The sequence below is a fragment of the Xenopus laevis genome, chromosome 9_10L (genome assembly GCF_017654675.1).
Source record: "Xenopus laevis strain J_2021 chromosome 9_10L, Xenopus_laevis_v10.1, whole genome shotgun sequence".
Classification (NCBI taxonomy): Eukaryota; Metazoa; Chordata; class Amphibia; order Anura; family Pipidae; genus Xenopus; species Xenopus laevis.
This window is the reverse complement of record NC_054387.1, coordinates 2,856,353-2,879,234: the sequence shown is the minus strand read 5'-3', so window position 1 is coordinate 2,879,234 and position 22,882 is coordinate 2,856,353. Positions and strand designations below refer to the sequence as shown.

Genomic DNA, 22,882 nt, shown 5'->3' with positions numbered 1-22,882 from the left:
CTGCGGTTCTTTCTCCAGCCCTATCCTGTGTAACAGACAATGGCAGAGGGCAGCAGATGCTCCGCCACCACTGGGGCACCTTCTCGGAAAAGGGTCTACAAGGTGTGACAAAGACAAGCAGATGGCTTCAAAGAACGGTCCAAGACATGGCACTCTTCATTAGCTTATGTTAAACCCATCTTCCTCCCCGCAGACAACAAACAAGACACATTTCTTTAATCAATAGGCATGCTCTAAAAAAGCGGCAAGATGTTAATTTGCAGAAAATGGAACCGAGGGTGAAAAGCTTCCCTCTCCCTCTCTCACGGAACTGTATGGGTGTTAAGTGCTTTACTCTCTGTAGATGGCATCTATCCTTCCTAGAAGTAATAAGCCATTAGGGGTGTAGAATAAAAAAAAAGGAATGATTTCGCCAGAAGGATGTCGGCTCTCTTGGTTTTCAGAAGAGCCGGTAATTTCTCTTTCATTTGCACAAAGACAGTTTATTGTTATTTTTTCCCCTTCTTAAACAATCCCGTGGAGTAAGAAGAACAAGGGGATGCTCTGAGTCAATGTTTATAATCATAGAGGCATTTCCGCACCCGTGACCTCCAGCCACCATCATCAAAAACTGGTTGATGGCTCATTTAATCTGGATGTGACCTGTAAAGGCTGCGGGAGAGAGAATGTTTCTCTAAATTGCAGTCACTTTGCACAGATTGGAAGTGGCAGGCGGAAGGGAACGTGTGAAGTTTGAGCAGAGAAGAAGATCTGAAACAAGGGATGCATTTAGGCATGGTGCCAGGATGGCCATTGTCCCAGATCTAAACATTCCAGGGCCCTTAATACAAATGGAATAGACAGTGCACAATCCCTTGTGTTGCCACAACATTCTAGGCATGGAGGATAGGCTGACACTTAAAGGGAGTGTACTCATTTAATTAAAACATTGAGGTGCTCATTCAAAGGATTTGGCATTGTTTCTGTTAATAAGAAAGTTGCCTGTCAAAACCAGATCCAAAGAGAAGTTGTATTGCAGAACAACAGCCAACTGTGTCCCACGAAGGGTGCTGTCGCATTCACATTCTGTGTTTAAGATTTTTGGGTGCTGAACAGATTCCAGGCTTTATCATACAAATGGGGACAGAATGTGAAGCAAAGAGGAGGAGGTTTAAGCTGAGAAAACATCTGCAGCTGTCTTTCTGGTTCTTCTGCCAAGTCCTGGGCACAGCCAGCTCCAAGACTAGCATCTGCTTATACCAGTGTGTGGGCTGCTCACAAACAACCGATCCTTAAAGAAAAAGCAGAGTGGAATCAGTTAGTATCAGGGTCCCCGGCTTGTCGTATCTGGTCAGTTGCTTGGTACCTGCCTCAGGATTACTGCAGTACTTTGGGTCAGATGATGAGCCAATGGTATGTTCCTTGTGTGTCTTCTTCTTGTGTACAATAACTGGGGGAGGAAATCATTAACAATGCAATTATGTTGTATCTAATTACGATATAAATAAGAATTTGTATAAAGTGAGGCCTTACTTGGTTGCACCTTAGCTGTGGTGGGACAGATGAGTCCTGTAGACACATTTTGGTTGGACACAATGAGGTAGATGGAAGTGCAGAGCTGAATGAGGCAGTTGTAGGCAAGTTGCCCAAGTAGATTGGAGATGATAAGCTTGACAAACACTGGGCATTAATTATAGGTACTAGATGGGTCAACTGAAGAGTATTATTTGGAGCAAACAAGCAACCAATGCTATAATAAGCTATAATAATAACTAAAGCTTCTGTGGAAAAGAAGAGACTGAAGAGGAGAGTAAGTGGTGGACTGCAAAGGAACTGAGAGCTTATAGGGTAGGGGAGTCCCCTGTTTCCATTTGTTTTCTACACCCTTGATGTAGCCCCTTGTTTATTTATTTTAGGTTCAAAGCACCCAGTGTCACTTCTTCTAGGTTGTCCCATTAGAGGTGGCATAAGAAGGGGAGATGAACCAGTCCATTGTAGAAGAAGCTTCTGCTAACAGAAAGGTCTGGTGTTCAAGAGGATCATTTTTGATTCATTTTAGTACTTGAGTGACCATGAAGTTACTGCTATTTGGTGAAGCTGCCCATACAGTGATAGTACAGACACTTTTAGGCAGTGATTCAAGCAGGAATGGTTGGGAACAGAGAAATTTCAAGAAATGTGTGGGAGTTTATTTGCCACAAGAAACCCAGTTGTTCCAGGAGGAAAGGGTCAAAGTCAATTCAGTTTTATATCTTAAGTGTTAGTAAAAAATAATGTGGAATGTTCTATGAAAAAGAGCTATGAGGTTTCAACAATATAGTTAGTTTCCAAAAGAAACAGTTTAAGAACAATAGATGGAGTCCAGGTTCTTGACCTACGAAGTGTGACTCTGCTCCACTCAGAATCAGGTTTTCACTGAAGTGCCATAAACTACTAAAGTTCCTTAAGAGCATTAAGGGTGCAGAATGGCTTCTCCTGAATGAATATTTGCAAATCTTCTGTCTACTGAGTGTGAAAAGCTGAACAGAGGTGTGAATGGGAGATCATTTAGTATACAACTGCAATAGCAGCTTCAGTGCAATTCACTGGCACAAATAGATATTGCATAACTAATGTGCCATGTCTAATAATGTATCGTTTCCCTGATTAGGTTATGGTATAGTCCAATGCCTGGGGATTAGCAACAATTCCATCAGGGGGAGTTTGCTGTTGATGTTGGCTTGTTGGTGTTCAGGGTACCACTAACGCCCAACATTAAAAAAGTGATTTGGTAATAGACTGCCATTAGGAGCATTCCTGGCAACTCTTACCATCAAACTCTTACTATAATAAGGTATTTGGTTTGAAGACGGGGCCATGGTAAATCACCGGCTAGGGCCGGCACCGGTATTACAAATTTACCTGCAGTGTATTACCAGCCAGTTAATTTGTAATACCCTATAAATACCTTCTTTTCCTTACCCTTTCCATCGCCGATCACCTCTTCTAACTACAGGCCTTTCATTTCCCCACCCATTTTCCTGCTCCATCCACCATTTTTCCATGCAACCTACCCATTCTCCTGCTCCATGCATCATATTCCAAACCCCAAGTGACGTCATTGCTTGTCAAGTTAGGGGGCAAGAGGGGGGATACCTACATGCCACCCCCTGACCAACCTTCATCTAAGCTCTGGAATTAATCTTGTTTGGGAGGCAGGATGCAAAATGCAAACGTTTGGCAGATTACACCCTCCCTTGTGCCTTCCACATTGTAAATGACTCCTATAGTAATGTAGGGCAGTTGTACATTAGTCTTGTGAATTAAGATCCAAACCCAAGAGCAAATAAAGAATATCCTATTGGTTTCCATGGCGTAGAACCATTAAATCAAAAGGCAAGTGCAGACTTTGTTCCGTTTCCTAGGGGAGCTACTAACATAGGCTATTTACTATTCGATGTTTTAAACAAGCTCATCAATAATTCTAGGCAATAATACAAAGAAATACAAATAAATAAGTGATTTCCCCCATTGAAGGGTAGTCTGGGAGTTGAAGCCTGTGTCTGTATGCATTTGCTATTAGTGCTTAGAAATGGAATATAATATATTCTCGGTTTTTTCAAAGAAAAGAGTTAATAAAAACTGTTTGGCTGCCGGTGACATCACTGCAAAACCCGCTGAGCCTCTTGCTTGTCCTTTAATAAAGTCATTAAAAGGGAATTGATTAATGGGTTGAGGGGTCAGAGCCAGTCAGGCCCAAGTAGCTGCATCTGTCAGGCTCGGAACGGCTTGTCAGGATGGTGCCCTTCATGTTGCCGGCAATAAACATGAGCGGTGAACTTTGGAGAGACTCTCTAATCGCTTCTGTGCCAAGGGTGGCAAACTGGTTGTCGGCAGCAACTGTCAGTGGCCCATCTAAATGCCGCCGCCGTGTCATTGAGCCTTCCAACAAGCGTGTCACTGTCTGCTTTTTAATCTATTCAGCGCTGACTGGAGCGCCCATTTAACATAATGAGATCAAAGATTCACAAATCTAGGTCCCAATAACTGTTGATATTTGCCTCAAGCTTATTGATATGCAAGCTCTGGGGCCCAGTGTACAGATATAAAATACAAATATATCTTTCGCTAATGTGCAGAAACGAGGCCACAGAGGCCCTTATCATTGCAGTTTATTTCATTGAATCAAATACAAGGATAATGTATCTTTTGAAAAGGAAAAACACTTCTTGCCCCATCCCCACCAAAGGTAATCCAAACAATATATCTGCTGGGACAAGGCCGCGAGGATCTTTTCTTTAGCTGCTGCCGGATATGTGGCTGTTAGGGATTATCTGCCGGCTCAAGGCTAACAATTGGCTTTACCAGTCTTAATGCCGCCGCTGTCAATAGATGAGAAAGAGAACGACTGTATCCTTGACAATGAGTGCGTCTTCAACACCATCAACATTTTCTTTTTGATTTTCCAACACTCTTGTGTTTTTTGTTTTTTTTTCCACCTGCAAGTTTTCTTTGTAATGTGTATGTGCGCTGGTGCTCTTGAGACGAAAGAGGAAAACAAAGTGAAGGAAAAGTGAATATATATTTATATATATGCATTTATCTATATATATGTGTGTGTGTAGAGAAAGAAAAAGAGAGACAACTAAGGGCACCATTAATGCCTTCATCCTCCTAATATATTGCATCTACTACAAGTTGCAAAGTGTATGAACTAATATGCCCTGATTTCCAATTTCAAGCTCATTTTATAAGTATTTTTACCTTTATTACAGTTTTTCTGACATTCCAGGTGTCTTTTCCTTTTTCTTGGCAGACAAGGAGTTCCCGACATAACCAGAACTCTCAGCCTGGTCTTGCGGACCAAGCCGCCAAATTGTCCTTTGCCTCTGCCGAATCACTGGAGACCATGTCGGAAGCTGAGTTGCCACTCGGATTCAACAGGATGAACCGATTCCGTCAGAGTCTACCTCTCTCGCGCTCCACCAGCCAAACCAAACTGCGCTCACCAGGTTAGTTCCCGTGCCGTTAGTTGTTCACTGGAATTGCTTTGAAGAGACCAGATGGATCTTCCAAACTTTTAGAAGCTCTGTTATTTCTTACGTTAGCCTTAATAAAATGATTAGGTCATAAATACTTGTATGCCCTGTGACCAGTTAAGTAAGGGATCAGCTATTCCATTTCCATAAACATATTGAACTTATATCGTTTCACTCCCAAACTATTTAAAAACATATTATCCTCAAAATAAAACCTTACTGAGGAGCTCCTGGTTGAACATTCCTAAAATCTACAGACAGATACAACTTATGCCTTCAACGGAGGCAGAGATTTCAGTAGAGTCTTGCAGACCTTTGATCATTAGCCTGATCCTTGGTAGATATTTTTTATAGGTTGTACCTAACCCTGAAAGATATATGATAAACATGAAGGCCCATGGTTGTGAAAGGTATCTCCTTGTGGTAGATCATTATCACATATTCCGGTCTTGTCTAGAGATGCTTGGGAGATGAGTAGAAACTAATTGCAAAAAGGGGCCAGAAACTTGTGTCGTAGGGAATATTAGCAAAAATATTAATCTCTTGTATGTGCCCTCTTATTTTATACCATGAAAACACTAGTATGGGAGGTGGGCTCACTATCTAGGAAACTGGTTTACCCTTGTAAATGCTAAGGGTGCCTCCTTTCTTTCCATGTCTAAGCTTGTCCCAATGCTTAAGCAGTTAGAACGTCTCTATATCAGTGTATGCATGTTTTGATATGCCTATAATAGCCTTCACATTGGCTCCATCTTTCCCCAGGTGTCCTGTTTTTACAATATGGGGATGAAACAAGGCGTGTGCATATCACCCATGAAATCACCAGCATGGACACTCTACACGCACTCATTGTGCACATGTTCCAGCAGAAGCTCACCATGGGAATGCTTAAATCCCATAACACGGCCATACTCATTAAGGACGAGTCCCGCAATGTCTTTTATGAACTGGAGGATGTCAGGTACTGGTTGCATGGAACCTTATCCATCAGTTGTCAGTACACACAGGCCAACTATAACGATTCCTACTTTTCTTTAATTTTGCAGAGACATCCAGGACAGAAGTATTATAAAGATCTACAGGAAGGAGCCCCTTTATTCCTCGTTTCCTGCTCCTCATATTACCAACGGGGATGTGAGAGTAAGCGGAAAAGACCGCTGGTCAGACTGCTGTCAACGGCTTTGGCTGGGTCTGGGCTGGGGGCTGGAAGTAGGTGGCAGCTATTGCTCCCAGCCCAGAAGCCTGTGTCTCTGCATGTTTCTATGTCTGGATGAGTTGGGCATGAGTTGAGGTTGGAGGTGGCTCTGTGTGTTATTGCATATACGTATATATATATGCATGTGTATGGGACAGAAAGTATGTTTCTCCTTCTGATATCAGTGAGGACCTGTGTGTAGGAGGAGACCTGTCCATGTCAAAAATGCAATGGCTGTGCATAGAGAAGATAGTGGAGTGGTTTTCAGACCTTTTCCATCCAAGCGTCCTTTGAGGTTGAGGGCCACCCTTAGATTATAACAAGGTTACAGACCCATTGCAAAACATTGTTGTCTCAAGCCATTCAGCTACAGTTCCAAGATTATATAGGTCAACAAATGGGTGTTCACCCCCAATCTCACCCTGATATTCAATGCAGTCTTCCTTAAGCACCTATGGGTGCATACAGACATTTTCCAAAATCTATACCCTCACTGGTCTTCAGACTTTGCTCCCTAGTGACTGCTCTGGGTAGCCCATGAATACAGTGCTGTCTGCATTCAACATTCATAAGGGGCATGATGATTGTTCCTCTACCTGTGCCTCAGTCTACTTTACAGTAGCGTCTGGGCCTGGCTGGATATCTGTGCATGAAATGAAAGATGTGGTAGTGCTTGAAAGTGTGATGGCACAATATACTGTATTAATCATGGAAGAGGTGTCATATGTTTACGTCTGGGCTGTATCCATGATGCTTCTCTCGGCTCCAGTCAGGTGTATGTCTGGCCAACCCTCCCACCACTAAGAGCCAAAGTCCATTACGCCGTGTGTCCATTTGCAAGAATGTGTTAGCTCCATCCCTGATGGAAACACACAGGAGCTTCCCACCAGAAACAACGAAATGCATTTGGATTATAAAATGCTTGTTAGTCAGCTGGCGTTTGTCTTGTTAGAGTGTGAAGGGAAACCCATTACTAGAAAGAAAAATAATTGCCTCTACGCCACGCATTGCCTGTAATTCACAGCAACCACCTTTTCACCAGCATCCCAAGTGCCAGCTGTGTACTTACTGCATACGCTATATCTAGTATAGGTCAATCTACTATAGATACTCTATAGAGGTCTCCATGTATTCCCACCCCATGCCATAAGGCTTTGGTGCTCTTCACCACACTACTCTAACCCTTTATTAATCAGCGTTTGTCTCTTTTGGCCCCATGTTTTAATCTTATTTGCAATGGCTGCCTTTTTGATGTTCTTAAAGGCATATACAAGTCTATATTTGGCATTAAGCCAAGTACTGGAATTCAGAAATTAGCCCTACGTCAGTTCAGTTCCAATAGAAGGCGCTTGTTACATTTGCTTCCATTTAAGCACTACTTCATTTATTATTTTGCAGATTTTTGGTGAAAGAGTTTCTCTTGGATACTTGTCTTGTCAAACCTATCAGTAAATACACAGTGTGTATATTTCTACATACCTATTTCTCTGCATATTATTATATTCATATCTCTTTAAACTTATAATTAGCAGAGTGCTGCATGGGAGGACTTTCCTTTATAAATCCTACTAATATTCAATGTATGGCTTTTTGCAGAGAGAGATGATGTACAGCTCCAGAGATTCCTCTCCAACATGTCGTTTGAACACCATGTCTCCTGCTTCCCATTTGGCTTCAGGGTCTCCACCTCCTGTGCTCCAGTCCTCGTCCCCGGCTCGTTCTCGTATGTCCTACAGTGGTGGAAGACCCCCCTCTTATGCAGGCAGTCCAGTGCACCATGGAGAGAGAATATCTGGTCTACCCCCTGCTCAGGGGGTCTCCCCCAGCCCTAGTGCCATTTTGGAAAGAAGGGACGTCAAGCCAGACGAGGATCTTACTAACAAGAATGTGGTACTTGTGAAAAACGAGGGGCTTTATGCAGATCCCTATGGAATGGTTCATGAAGGCAGACTTAGCATTACTTCTACCCAGTCCCTTGCTGGTTTAGGAGACCCCTTCTCATACCCTGGGGGGCTGTACAAGCGAGGGTCAGTGCGGTCACTAAGCACATACTCAGCTGCTGGTCTTCAAACAGACCTAGAAGATGGAATGTATAAACCTAACTCTCATATTTATGGAGAAACCTATGGGACTGGGCTGGGTTTCAGAATGCCACCATCTTCCCCACAAAAAGTATCTGATGGAAGGTTGGTAGATGTCCAGCAGAGTCAGGGTCCACACAGTCCTTACTCAGGACCCTCCAGCCGATCTTCTCCTGTACGTCAGACCTTTCGCAAAGACTCTTCCTCATCAGTATTCATAGACAGTCCTGTTAGTAAGCAAAGAAACCACAGCTCTTCCTCCGGTAACAATGAAATATTCCCAGGACCTGGTGAAAGACCTCTCTCTGGGTTTGGATCTCCAGTTCCTGCTAAGGATTCAGAAACAAGGTGAGCCCTGGGAAGAACATAAAACACATAAACCTACTCGTGCAAAGATTCCTATGAATGACTTTTCTATTTGACTAATTGCCTTATATTATTTTTTGTAAATGATAATTTATATTGATAATTTATTTATTTAATTCATTCATTTATTCCTTAAATCACGCATGTTGTTTACGATTGTAGCAATATGGATGGTACAATCATAGATTGGATATAATATAAGAGTCACAGATATTAGCCTTGCATATCGGAAGTCCACCTTCCCAGTTTATATGCTACTAAATGTCTTGGAAGGCTTATCAAGCTTTCTCCTCTTGGAAAGGGCTCAAATTAAGCCAAAACAAGCATGGAATCAAGGATTTGGTTCGATTCGGGATTTAACCAAAGTGCTCTATCAAGAGTGTCTTCCTCTGTAGTGAAACTAGGGATTCTGTTATCCCAGTGCTTGTCTTAAAGTTTTATAGAATTTTTGTAGCAAATTCATAGAAGTCACCATAAGTATTCCATAGAACAAGGGGTACAAACCCCTGTAAACATGACCATGAAGTCAACACCATGACTTTACAAATGTGGAACCATTGAGGCCTCACCACTTTCTTTTATCCCTCCCCAATATCAATGTATTCCCATAGTGTCTCAACTGTGTTTCTTGCTGTTTTGGGAGTGGCACAGCCAGACACCAAGGTCTCCGTTACTTTGGTTCGTATCTCTAGACTCCTATGGGAAAGGAATAAAGTTGTTGAAAGTGGAAGATAATATTGACCCAGAGGCAGGGGAGAGAAACAAACAGAAGAAGAACAGTCAGAAATGTTACTTAAAGGGACACGATAGAAGGATTTTGTAATGAGAAAAAATGGTTCCTATAGCCTCCCAGGAGCTACTGGTTGTGTCTGTATCTTGCTAATCTCATGCCTAAAGCTGCTTGATCTTCTGTGGAGCATACCAGCAATAGAATGCTAGTTACCTTTACAGCCAGTGGGTGGCTGAGGCTCTACATCTCTAACTAGCCTGGAACCTATAAGGTAGGGTTGGTCTTCTGAAGGTTCAGGGGCCACAAAATGTAGATTCTTGAATCTTCTTGAAGAAGGGACCTTATTTGTCCCTTAGAGAAAAGAACAGCCCCCAAAAGATCTTCTGTTTGAAATTATTCCCACAGCTCAAAAATTGGGAGGTCATCACGAGATCAGATCATTGATAAAGCCTATCCAGTGGATCTCCTGTTTAATGTTAATACATTTTCTGATCCACAGTATATCTTAGCGAACGAATATGGGAAACTGGGGAAGAAAAGACAAATAAAATAAAGTGGGAAAAGAGTGAGTGTTTGGTAATTAACACATCGCTTGGTATTAATAAATCAACAAGTCCCATGCCAAAAAATCTGTCCACTAATTAAGGATATATCACTGGAGCATTTCACTGATGACTTATTCAAAGGCATATTATTTATTAATTAGCCTGATTAATGGGCCTGTTCTGAGAATTCTTCATTGATGTGATTTGTGCCTCGATGGGAGAAGCAAAGGCGGGAGGTTCTTGTGCGTTGCAAGGAAAGAAAGAGAATTATAGATTCAACAGCAATGCAGTATTTGGTGACAAGCTAACGTAGGCTTTGTGCGTTGGGTATTGGAAATGATAGTATAGTCCCAAATAGCTAAAAGGCAGTGTACAGTGATTAAACAAACGTGGTTGGCCAGCCTTCAGAAATCAGGCAAAGGCATTCACAATGAATATGGTTGGATAACACCAGGTATTCACTCGTCCCTTACCCTTCCTCTAATATTGAGGAATTAAATGGCACAAATTGCAACAATATAGGCTGGGAGGTAGTAAATGCAGATTCTCATTGGCTACTCAGTATTTCTAAGCATAGAATGGACAAAGTAACCCCTATACAAGCCCTATGAAAGCAAATGAAACTAGTGTGAAGATTAACCATTGTATTGTACAAGTGCCGGCATCTTCTTCCAAATATATATATATAACTGCCCATGAAGGGATAAATGATCATAAAAAAAAGACCAAATGAAGCAGTAAAGGTGGTGCAAGGAATTAATCAGCTCTACTTTATGTCAGATCCGAGGCGAGTGCCACATTAAATCAAATGAATGGAAAAATATGCTACTGAAGAAGCCCAGGGCAGCGGCGACTGACTGCAGAGATCTCAATCACACATAAGCAGAGCTGACGTTTGGACAGAAAACATACGGCAACAAATACGATGAGAGGGTTTCTTGAGTTGCTACCCTTATGGGCCACAGAGAACGGGAAAGCACCTGGTTTCTTATAACAATTGGGTTTAAGGCAAAATAGGAACTTCCTGCCCCAAAGCAATGATCTGCCTGAAGGCATCTGATGAACCATTGCTGAACCACCATAACATATAGATACAGGCAAATGAGCACTGAAACTAGACCACGAAATCCTTCCTAGTCATTTGCTCCCCAAATAAATTGTTTTAGGGGGTTCAGCTCTCATTTATGTACATGTAGTCAGACCTCTCTGTAAAGGTACTTTTGTTTCTAGAAATTGACATTCGTCCCACTGTATATTGCCATATCTGGCTTTTAGGCAGCCATCTCCTCATTCTAAAGCATCCTATACATTAAAAGATATGCTCATTTGGCGACCTTGCCAAACCAGCAGATCTTTCCCCAATATGCCAACCTTGAGGTGAGAGATATTGGGCTGATCCAATTGTAGGGCCCTAGGGATCACAACTATGGAGATACAGGTCGTCGGATTGAGGACAGCACCAACGAGCCAATTTTCAGCCGGATATTGTTTGGGGAAAACTGTCAGAGGGCGCCATACATGGGCTGACTCTGGTCAGCTTAATGCTCTGAGCCCCTCAAAGCGTCCAATGTTTGGAATTGAAGGTCTATACACATTCTTCCCAGACCCCTTGGAATTGAAGGTCTATACACATTCTTCCCAGACCCCTTGGAATTGAAGGTCTATACACATTCTTCCCAGACCCCTTGGCCTGATATCTGGTATCAATAGTGAGAGTGCACAGGTGTAACCACTCATTATCTACATCTTCAGCAAACTGTCTCCTGATCTTGCCCAGGAACTCTGTGTCCCCATTGTACAGAAGCTTGGAGCCCACAGGCTTGCCAATTCCATTTTATTCCTGTCTTGCTTTTCCTGCATTTTTATAATGGTGTCCAGGCTTAACATCTAAATGTTTTATCCCAGAGATAGAATGGAAGCAATGGAGAAGCAGATTGCCAGTCTAACAGGGCTTGTCCAGAGCGCTCTCATGCGGGGATCTGATAGTGACATTCCAGGGTACGTGATGCCTCTCTGAAAAGAGGAATCTCATTTTTTACCCTTCCTCTGCTGCCTGTATCTCTGTTCCATATATCTGGACTGATAAACTTTGTCTGTTTTTCAGTGAGAAGCCTGAGTCAGTTAATGGGGGAGCAGCAAGTACATCAGGTGAGTTAATAGACTAGTAAAATTGGTGCTTCCTTCCAATAACCATATGCGATGTGGGACAGGGCTGCCAAATTCCATTTATAGGCTCATTTTCTCTGCAGTGCTGTTCCCCCACACGATCCCTCCGGGGACAAGGATGCGTCACACTGTCATGGGAAATATATTGTAAAATGACAAGGGAGAGCTCGAATGATATTGCTTATAAATGAGGAATGTGCCCCATAGAAATGAAATGTGAGATGTATTTCCACTTAGTCTATTGAAGAGCACTCATTGTGGTTGTCCGTTACAGCTACTGGTCAGCAATGTGCAGGGACCCCATTGTCCACACCCACAGCGGGGTCCAGCAGCACCCCAGCAGACCAGAGCAAGGCCATCAACCGCCTACACATGCAACTGCACCTCCAAGATCTCCAGCACAATGCCAGTGAGCTGAGAAACCAACTGCAGCAACTGAAGAAACTGCAGGTATCAGGGGCACTATGGATACTAATATTTCAAGATGCTATTAGCTGTGGTCCCAGATAATAAGGTGTATGATATAGGATAAGATCATGATCTGTTGGGGCCAGTTACAATGCAGAATGAGTTTAATGAGCTTTGTCCAGACTAGGTAGGAACATACTCTGTAAACCTTGGAGGATCCTAAAGACAATGGGGCATGGGAAGGACATGTCATAGGGTCCCTGCACAGGTCCTAATCCCAGCATCCAAGCTCCTTAGAGTGCCCCTGCTCCCCCATACCTGTTTCTTTAAGGCAGAATATGATAGCTACCAAATTTGCCTTAGTAGAAAAGATATGGGGACAGCAGGACCTGCTGGGATAAAAGTAAGATACCAAGCACTACGCCCACCATGACTCATCCACAGGTCTGTAGACATATACAGAATCCAACTGAGATGAGATGAAGTAAAATGATCATAATGCCCTCACCAATAGTCTCCTGCACCATATAGGCAAGAGTGGTGTTTGTAATATCCAGAAGTCAAGGACACAGCAGGACAAGAGGGCACAACTGATGCCTTATATCAAGTTTGCTGTACCTGTGGCCCTTCAGTTGTTTTTAAGGGCACCTCACTTTCTGTCTCTTTCTCCAGCTCCAGAACCAAGAAGCAGTAAGGACCATGCTGAAGCGGACTGAGACTGAAATCAGCGTGAGAGTGACAGACTCCATGCGCAAGCAAGAAGACCCATTACAGAGACAGCGGGCGATGGTGGAGGAGGAGAGGCTAAAATATCTGAATGAGGAGGAACTCATCACTCACCAGCTCAAGTAAGAAAGGGATAAAGGGTTAGGGGAGACACCAAAAACCTGTAAAGAACTCCCAGCCTTTGGCTCCTTTGGGTATTTGGTTCTTGACTGGAAAGACCCATGATGGCTTTATGTGTGGTGCCCCCTCCCAAGCTCTTCCTATTTTCACTTTGCTATATTATGGTATTTTTGTGGCCTATTAAGTTTAAGCAACAGATTTACTTATCTCTTTTTCAATAAGGCAAAATCAGTGATGTTTATAAGCACATTTATTGTGGATTATGAGACAGGCAGAGACCAGGATCGAAGATTCTGGGTGGGAAGTCCGCATGGGGCCAAGATCTATATCTTGGTAAAATGTATGTCTATAAAGGCTGCAAGTGTAAATCATGGTTTAGTGCCACCTCGTGGTGGTCCAGAGGTAATGCAGACTTCTGGGTACCTGCCGAGTCAACACATTCTGTTCCTGATGCTTGCATTCAAATAGTAAATATCCTGAGAAGTTATTCACTCCCCTTTGTATTGTCTCCTGAATTAGTGACCTGGAAAAGTCGGTGGAGAAAATAAAGAAGGATCTGACGCACCACCGCCACCTGATCTCCGTGCAGGAGCTGGAAGAGAAAGCGATGGTCTTGAGGCAGCTTGGGGAGACACTGACTGAACTGAAAGGTAGGAGTTAATTCTGGTATATAGAATCAAGATATGAGTTATTGGTAGTTTAAGCACCTATAAAATATCTGACATACCATGGCCAGTCTGCTGTGCCAAGGACATGACTTACATGGCAAGAATGATACCCAACATGTTATGCTCTTGCTTAACTAATGTGACCGTCCTCTGTCTCTGCCCTCTCAATGTAGCTCAGTTCCCAAGCCTACAGAGTAAAATGCGTGTGGTTTTGCGCGTGGAGGTGGAAGCTGTGAAATTCCTGAAGGAGGAGCCTCACCGTCTCGATGGACTGTTGAAAAGATGCAAGACTATGACCGACACTCTTGCTCATATCCGCAAGTGGGTCTTTCATTCAGTTTGGTCCTATCTCATGTTGACTATACATCCAGTATGAGCTGGACATAGCACAAGTTTTGGGTACTGGGTATTTATCATCCCAATTAAAACACCTTTATTTAAATCGCTGGCACAGACCATGATGTCCATCAGGCAAATCTAAGGTGCTTTATAAAGCTGAGGCAAAACTGGAATTTAGTTGGTTCAATGGCTGCTGAAGGACTTGAGATGGGAGTATGGCACGGCAGCAAGGGGAGTAAATACTGCACAGAGGGCAGACAAATAGGCCCCGGCTGTCACTGTCTGTTCCTATAATCCTGTTAGTTCTCTTGATCATGCCCATGTTCTATTTCTCCTTCTCCACATGATCCTCTTAATCCTGCCTATAAACCTGTCCCTAATATACCACCTGCCCTGCACCTTATAACCCATTCCTGGCAAGATAATCACCCTCAGTCCTTCCCTGTAATGACCGACTGTCTCCTTTTCTACCCAGACAATTAGATGAAGGAGTTTGGAACACCCCAGAGAACCTACACAATCAGTCCACAAAACAAATTACATCTGATAGCAATTTCCCAAAGAGCACAGTGTTTGAGCTGCCATCCAGCCCTCCAACCAACTTCCATGAAGCTCAAAGCCAAAGCTGGGAGTCCATGTGTCACAGCGAAGGCACCAACATCAACCCCACTAAGGGGGAGATGGTGACTGTGAAGACCCAGACTGTCCCGGAGACACAGAGCAAGAGGGTTGGAGCAGAGAAATCGGTGTCAGTGGAGGTAAGGACAGAAGAAGTTTAGAGGCCTCTCAAAGAACTTGAGGCTTTATCACTTCCACTAAGTTATTGGAAGGAGCATTGCAGCAAATTGTGAGTGTAGCATTGGGGTGCCCAGAAATCTTCACCATGAGGCCCAAGATATGTGTCATGTCATTATACATTCTTTTCGCCCTTCTTAATCAATGTATAATTACTTTCTGCTTGATGGCGTCATCAGCCATTTAATGTGTTTAAAAAAATACCATTGCTGCAAGCTCATGAGGTATGCATATTTATGTGGAAGATAAACATAATAAATAAAACATAGAAGTTCCAAGAGGTGAGGACCGTGGCCTGTTGATTTATTCATGGAAGGCTCCATTAATAAGGATATTCGTTAATCTCCATCTAGTCAATGCTTAAGGCAGCAGTACTGTAAAGAAAGTGGAAGTGTGCCCATAGTACAGTGAGAACAATTCATGATCAACATTGTATTCACAGCAGACGAGATATGGGAATAACCAGGTGGAAAAGGTTTAATATGATGCCCTTTCATTACCCCAAGACTGCTTAGCTTGCTGGATTCATTGACCTGTAACCTTAGCAGAGACCATCTCATTAGAATGCATGGCTACCTGCCATCTGCACAACCCCATTGTCTTTAGAGCTTCATGTTTGCAGCCTGATACTTCTCCTCTAATTATTTTTCTCCATTAGGGACATTTTAATAAGCAGATGACAAAAACAGGGTTATTCGTATACTAGACCTTGCTGGTTGGCTGAGATATCATTTTTCCAAGGTGTATTCCTTATAATGGGTTCCTTTGTGAAGCTGTTAAACGTCAGGCTGGGGAACAGCAGGGAGATGTGGTTCCTTCTCTAGTATTTATTTGCTTCTTTCAACGCTTGGCCAAGCCTAGTTCTCTACTGCTTTGTACCTGGGTTCAGGTCACCGGAATTCTTGTATTTGTCAGCTTTGTGTACCGAGCAAGTCTTTTTTGTAGTTTATTTTGCATAAAAATATCTCCCCATCTCCCTGACACACACAAACTAGTGCAAAAACTAGTGCAAGTTGTCTCATAACACCAGGGGAGTAAGTCTACAGGCAGCAGGTCATACAACTGCTGAGGGCCCGGGAGGTTTGGAGGCCTAGAGGGGCACACACTAAAACATCAACTAGCACATTGAAAGTAGCAATGCTAATGATGTGCTTGGGAAATAGAGATAAAGTTAGGGTGGGAGGATGATATCACACTTCATAAAGAATACAGTGGAGGCTTAAAGTTCTGTTCTTTAAGGCCCCTACTATCATAAATAGTCTGATTTGAGGAGTATTGGGAATTTTGCCCCAATGGTTAGTGGACACTGGTAGATGTACCCTGGAGTTGCTCACTACAACCTTCTGAGAGAGAGAGTTGATGAGCAGTGAGGGATACCAGCTGAGACAGTAAAGTTAGCATGAAGCAGAAGGTGTGTTGAGTCACTGGCAATGGATCATGAACAGCATTTATGACTCCTGTGTTGTATGTTAAGTACGGTGAGGGAAAGCATTTGGGAGGTAATAAAACACGTGGCATGATGTTCCTTATGTTGACTCCCTTCTCCATTTTGGTTCAGGCAGCCGAACGAGACTGGGAGGAGAAGCGAGCGGCACTGACTCAGTACAGTGCCAAGGATATCAATCGTCTACTGGAAGAAACCCAGGCAGAGTTAATGAAAGCTATACCTGACCTGGACTTTGCAGCCAAACACAAAACTACCGGAAGTGCACCCTCCACCCCAGAACACAGAATCAGCAAACCGCAACCGGCACAGAAGCTCATCACCAAGATAGACCCCAATGGGCGGAGAGGCTCTGGTGAGGAACTCAATTGTGGGTTATGCATGAGATCATTGTACTTGTTATTGGGTTCTTGGTGTGTCACACACTTTGCTTAACTTGCAGACGAGCTGACAGTGCCCAGGTACCGCACAGAGAAGCCATCAAAATCACCTCCACCCCCTCCTCCACGTCGCAGCTTCCCTTCTTCCCACGGACTCACCACCACTAGGACAGGAGAAGTGATTGTCACCAGCAAGAAGGAGGCAGGACTTATCAAGGTGAGGAATTAAGAGCAGTTCTTTATGAACAGGGTGCCGGGTGACATATATGTGCACTGGAGCACAAGTAAGGAATAATGAGTGGCTCCCATTTGAGTATAACTTGAATGGTTGAATTATACTGTCTTGTGTCCTGCTGATGGACTGCTGTATGTTGTTTCCCCTTTCCTAGAAGTCAGAATCTGAAGAACTGGAGACCCAAAAGCCTCAGGTGAAGCTGCGCCGGACTGTGTCAGAAGTTGTCCGCCCTGCCTCTACCCCACCAATCATTGCCTCTGGTATTAAGGATGATGATGACGAAGATAGGATTATTGCAGAACTGGAGGTAAGAAGTACTTCTGAACCCTTCAGATATTTAAGACACCTCCCTGCTTGTATATACAGGATTATGAGGAGCAGTCTGGGAGAACTAGGATCAGGAGAGCTAAAATTTATACCTAACAATTGGGAGGCCAACCTTTGCATTGGTCAACGTTTTGCTGCAGGAGATGACCGTTTTGTCTTTGGGTTTTTAGCACCAGCAATGTTCTTGCATTAGCAGGGGCTTTCTCTATAGACATCCTCAGAAAAGCAGAACCTGTTTTGACCGCAACCATAGGTTCTTTTTTTGGGTCAGTGACTTGCATGCTTTGTCCATCAAGGCATACAGCCCAACAACCCATATAAAGGTCTATTTTATAGAAGCAAAACTGACCTTTATTTCCGTTCAAGACGTCATTAACATATATACAGATTACAGTTACAGGGCATGAACTTTGTAGATGGCATAGAAAAGTCAGAGAAGGTAAGGTCGCTGGATCCCGGGTAACATTATAATCCAAAAAGACTATTTAAACTTGAAAAAGATGCTTAGCTATCATCCATTAGGAACTGAGAGCCTATGGTCTATGTTATTATCTCTGGAATATTTTGTGGTTCACACAGTATGGGTGCATATGGGGAGAGGGCAGGATGCCATTGTACAGTTTATAAGGATCGGTAATGGGAGAGGTCCTACCACTAGAAGGTCAGAGTGATGGCTGGTAGAACTGGCTGTCTTAATGCTGTGGTTGCTTTTGTCCCATCCTACTATATTTTGACTCTTCAGGTGTTTCAGAGAAGCTCTGGCTCCCTGTTTATCCCTCATTTCCATGGTGACCACACATCCCAAGTGTTGCCACATCCAGCACATCTGTGGTCTAATGGGGCCACAGTAACTTCCAGAGGATGGCAGGTAACAGCTTGGGTTCTGGGCGGCTTTGCCCTGATCTACTGTGCACTCTCACCACTTCACACGTCCCTATCTCTTAACTCCCAAATAACCAACTAATGCCTCTCACTTCCTTCTTTCTTCACCTCACTCCTGGTGAAAGACTCTACGTGCATTCTTACAGTTCTACTAATGCTACAGAGCATGGAGTGTGTGCCGTGCCATCTGCTCTTCTCACATACCTGCACTCTCCAAACCTAATGAGGAGGTCACATGTTAACTGCATGCTTCTGAATTCAACTCTCAACTAAAGTTAACAATGGCACGTGAACCTCATACTGTCAAAAAACACATATCTGACTTCTACTACTAACATGTATGGAACGTTGGCTATACTGCTAGCCAGTATCTTGTATTTGTGAACGTTACACATCCCTTAATTTAGAAATGTATAATGTGTATATATATATATATATATACTGCACGGATATGGTCATGATAAAAGACATCAGATCTGAGCTCAGCTGCCTTATGAATACATTGGTAATTGGCCTATCACAGAGCCAACCATCTAGGATCACATATGGAACATCATCTGCTGCAACTCTTAAAATCTAGCATTCCAATGGGAGTCTCTGCCTTCACTTCTGAATCATAAGAGCAGGATCAGTTCCATTCCTTCTGGCTTTCTCCTTGATTAGCTGCTTTCCGTGTCTAATATATCTCAAACATAGGCCACCATTTCTCATGAACAGAGAATGCATGGTAGACATGGACAATGTCCTTTTCAGAGCAGAAGTCTCTACCAGGCCCAAGGCAGGTTGACCGAGGACAAAATTGAACACCAATTGCCTTTTACATTCAATTACCTGGACTTTCTGGTTTCTCCACTTTCCTTCTTTTTCGAAGATATGATTCTTATTTGGCTTTCTTCTAATTATCAAGAACAAGCCTGTCTCTGATTAAATCCTCTTTTTCTCAAATAATCCGGAGAAAATAGACTGACTTTCAACCTTAACTCCTCGTCTTTCCAGATGCCACAAATAGCCTTCTCCATCTCTGTCTTTCTCCACCTTGCTGTCGTCTTTGCTTCTCAGCTGGGACTGGCAAAATATGCCAAAAAAAGGCTTTTTATGTTTTTTCATAACAATTATATGTGTTGTGGAATCAAGTGGTGAGAAGTTAACTCCTGTCCTACCAGGCTGCAGAATCTGATCAGACAGATCAAGGACCACAGAGCACAATGGCCACATCCCACCGACGTTCCTCAGCTCATAATCTCCAGGTAGGATATATGAATGGAAGTCCTAGCTGTTTGTTTTTTTTTAAACAAGATTTGTTTGGTATAATGTTTCCATAGTATTTATTTTTGTCATTTTAATTCTTCTCTCAGTACATGGCAGGACCCAGAGCTGGCCTACTGTTGTGTTATAATGTATTGTCTATGGTTAGATCACTAAAAGCAGGAGGCAATGTGATTGTAAGTTAAGATCCCAATACATGACTACAGTAGGACTTTAGGGTGAAATCCTGAATCATTTTCATAATTAATAAGTCAACTAATCCAAATGTATTTGTAGTCATCTACATTTTAGCCGTGACAAGTGATATCCGTACAACTATGTGCTTTACAGAGCTTTACAGAGCAGAAAGCCAGGATTATTGGTTTCTTTACACTTCTGCCCATGAAAACCATTTCTTGCCTTTCCCTGCACATTCTCTAATTTCCAGATCAAATAATACATAAGGTGAGAAAATATACCTAAAAAAACTAACCATAACTAATGGAATGATCCAAGACCATCTTCATCTAGTTCGGAATAGAACAATGGACCTCAAGTCAAAGAGAAATTGTTGATCTTTATAGTATTACACTATTATAAACATCATTGTCATTGCTTAGTGTTATCTGTTGAACATTTACGTTACATTTTTTCATAACTAGTTTTTCTGCCTTCCTAGGAATTGTCTGTCCCTCCTTCAGTCAACAGAAAGTTCTCTCTTCCTCAGATAATCCTCACAGAATGGACTTCCAACCCACCTTCGCCTACAAATGAGGGTGATGGCCTTTCTAATAAGGCTGATTCTTGGACAGCAGGAAATTGTAACTCATTAGTGGAAACAGAGACTAATCGAATGAGTCCAAGTTACTTAGGGTCCAAGGATTTATCTGCTGGGTTTCATTTGAGCAATTTAGCTTCAGACACTCACATGTCTGTCTCAGATTCTGGCTTAAATCTTAAAGGACCAGAAGAGGGTCTTCATGAGATGTCTCACAAGGACAGCAAGACTGAGGAGAGAGAAGAAATTATAGGTTTTATTATAATAAATGACAATATTGTGTCTTTAACCACTGAAGATAAGAATAAACTGATGAAAAGTGGTGAGGTAAATGATATGACTGTAAAACATATTGGGGAAGTCAATGGAAACATTTTAGCGGAGCAACTGGATGACAAGGCAGATGGCAAGCCTGTCCTTGTACTCTTTGAAAAACCAGTGGTGCTTGAAGAAACTTACAAAGGATTATGGAACCTAACAAGGTCCTGGCAACCTTCTGAAGGATATGCAGAGGTTCAGCACACACTGGTGACTTCAGAACTGACAAAAGATGAATTTGATGAGAGCGTGGCTCAAATGCAATCATTTCAAGAGCCCATAGAGATAAATAATGAGGAGCTCCAAAGAATGACAAAGCCATTTGTCCCAGTGCCAAGACCGAGACACATTCAAGGAAAAGACTCAAAATGTCAAAGCCCCAAGCTCAATAGCATAGACCTATCAAAGGTAAACAACAAGGCATTGCTGGAAGACTTTCACTCAGGTTCAAAGTTGAGAGTTATTGACGTTCAGAAAATGATACATTCTGCATCAGAAAACACAGGCCACTCCCATATTATTCCAATGCAAGAACAGGACAGGTTGGCAACAGATGGAAGTTGTGTGGAATGGAGAAGCATGGACATATGCAGGAGCACCTACAAGAGGTTGGACAGTCTGGAGGAAAGCATCAGAGAGCTTGAGCTCACCATAAATGAAATTGGCGTACAGCAGCCTATGGAGTTTACACAACATGCATCTGCTGAGTGTCGTCAACAGTCTTATGAGCCTCAAAAGGAGACAGGGAAAGGTCAACCAAATATGCAGAGTGGGAACGAACCTCTTCAGGCTTTACCAAGAGCAGAAGATGGAATACAAGTTAGCTCTCCAATCAGAACTAAACCTCCATTGCTGCCCAAGCCTCAGATCCCTAAGGTGCCATTTACTCTCTCAACTCTTTCTACCTCTTCAGTTTTTCTTGTGAAGTTGTGAAAAAAAAATAAGCAAGGGCTCAACTGGTGATTGAGCCATTGTGAAATATGGTCCCCTTTCCCAAACTTCTTCTATTTTGTAATGAGGGCTCTGTCTGTAAGTATCTTAGAATAGGCAATATGATGAAAGGAGAGCAACACGTGAGCTGATTTTTTGTTATTGTTTTAACCATTTTTTTTTAAGAATCCTACATTTTTCCAGAACCCTAATAAGCAAACAGTTCCTCTCACTAGTTGATTTACTGTATTGCAAATTCTTCTGCAGCTCTTGAGATGTCACTGCATTCCAGATATCTCTGAACACGATGCAAGTCCAAGGCCCTTTTCCAGGGATGTTTCTCTTGCATGGCTGAATAGGAATTCTTAATGAAATTCTATAGCTCTAATATAAAGATTCTGACTGCACAGTTCTGCTATCTTGTGTTTGTTGGCCTGATTCTGTACTCTGTCCTCCTCCTTCTCACATGTGTAAAAAATAAAACTGCAATACATACCAGCACTGTGATAACAACAAAGACAGTAATGTGTCTAGACCAGCTCTGAAATTCAACAGAATTAAAAGCAGGAATTTGCCGGACTTTGCACTTGATCATAAATAAGAATTTTGATGTTAAAGTCATGATACTCATCAAGGAAATGATCCTTTTACATAATAACTCTTCCTGTTTTTCATGGGGGACAGTGGCTCTAATCAATAGTGTATATGTAGAATCCCTGCAGAACTATTGGGAAGGGGGTATGACTGCACCAGGGCCCCCCGTTCCCCGGCGAGGCCAGCTTAAGGTATCATTATGGAGGATAGGTGGTCAGTTAATGGATGGGGCATATTTTGAACCCAGGTCTGTAAGGTTTTTATTACAATACTATCCAACAGGAAAACAGGACAGGAAACCCAACACCCAATATCATATTCTTAAGTGACCCTCATCCTGATAGTTTCTTAGATTGTCTAGCATGCATGGAAATGTATTTTATCAACACACGCATGCTCAGTCTTCCCATTTACTGCACCTTCCTTACCTGCACAATCATGGCCAAGTTATCAACCCAATATTCTATTTCTGTTGTATAGGTTAATGAGACTAATCTATGCATGCCACTTTTTTCTGATCCAGAGCTCCTATAGACCTGGGTGTGTGTGAGCAAGTTTGCCTCTAGATAAAGTACTTCCCATGCAGCATGATCCAGGCCCAACCATTTCTCCT

The 22,882-nt window shown here is 42.6% G+C and overlaps 1 protein-coding gene across 17 annotated transcripts in view; it reads left to right on the top strand.

Annotated features, from left to right (window-relative positions):
* The window catches only part of LOC108700782 (SRC kinase signaling inhibitor 1), a 124,422-nt gene that overhangs the window by 95,810 nt on the left and 5,730 nt on the right, over window positions 1-22,882 (top strand). For 11 of the 17 annotated variants that reach the window (XM_041577308.1, XM_041577315.1, XM_041577307.1 and 8 more), the window contains 17 exons: window positions 4,775-4,970; window positions 5,760-5,958; window positions 6,044-6,206; window positions 7,789-8,621; window positions 11,820-11,912; window positions 12,019-12,062; window positions 12,355-12,530; window positions 13,161-13,336; window positions 13,854-13,984; window positions 14,176-14,323; window positions 14,817-15,099; window positions 16,695-16,935; window positions 17,023-17,177; window positions 17,350-17,502; window positions 18,265-18,390; window positions 19,568-19,651; window positions 20,329-21,621. In XM_041577308.1, coding sequence (XP_041433242.1) covers window positions 4,775-4,970; window positions 5,760-5,958; window positions 6,044-6,206; window positions 7,789-8,621; window positions 11,820-11,912; window positions 12,019-12,062; window positions 12,355-12,530; window positions 13,161-13,336; window positions 13,854-13,984; window positions 14,176-14,323; window positions 14,817-15,099; window positions 16,695-16,935; window positions 17,023-17,177; window positions 17,350-17,502; window positions 18,265-18,390; window positions 19,568-19,651; window positions 20,329-21,621 — 4,494 coding nt within the window. The remainder of the gene's footprint in view (window positions 1-4,774; window positions 4,971-5,759; window positions 5,959-6,043; window positions 6,207-7,788; window positions 8,622-11,819; window positions 11,913-12,018; window positions 12,063-12,354; window positions 12,531-13,160; window positions 13,337-13,853; window positions 13,985-14,175; window positions 14,324-14,816; window positions 15,100-16,694; window positions 16,936-17,022; window positions 17,178-17,349; window positions 17,503-18,264; window positions 18,391-19,567; window positions 19,652-20,328; window positions 21,622-22,882) is intronic. The other 6 variants (XM_041577323.1, XM_041577321.1, XM_041577312.1 and 3 more) reach the window with 5 other exon arrangements.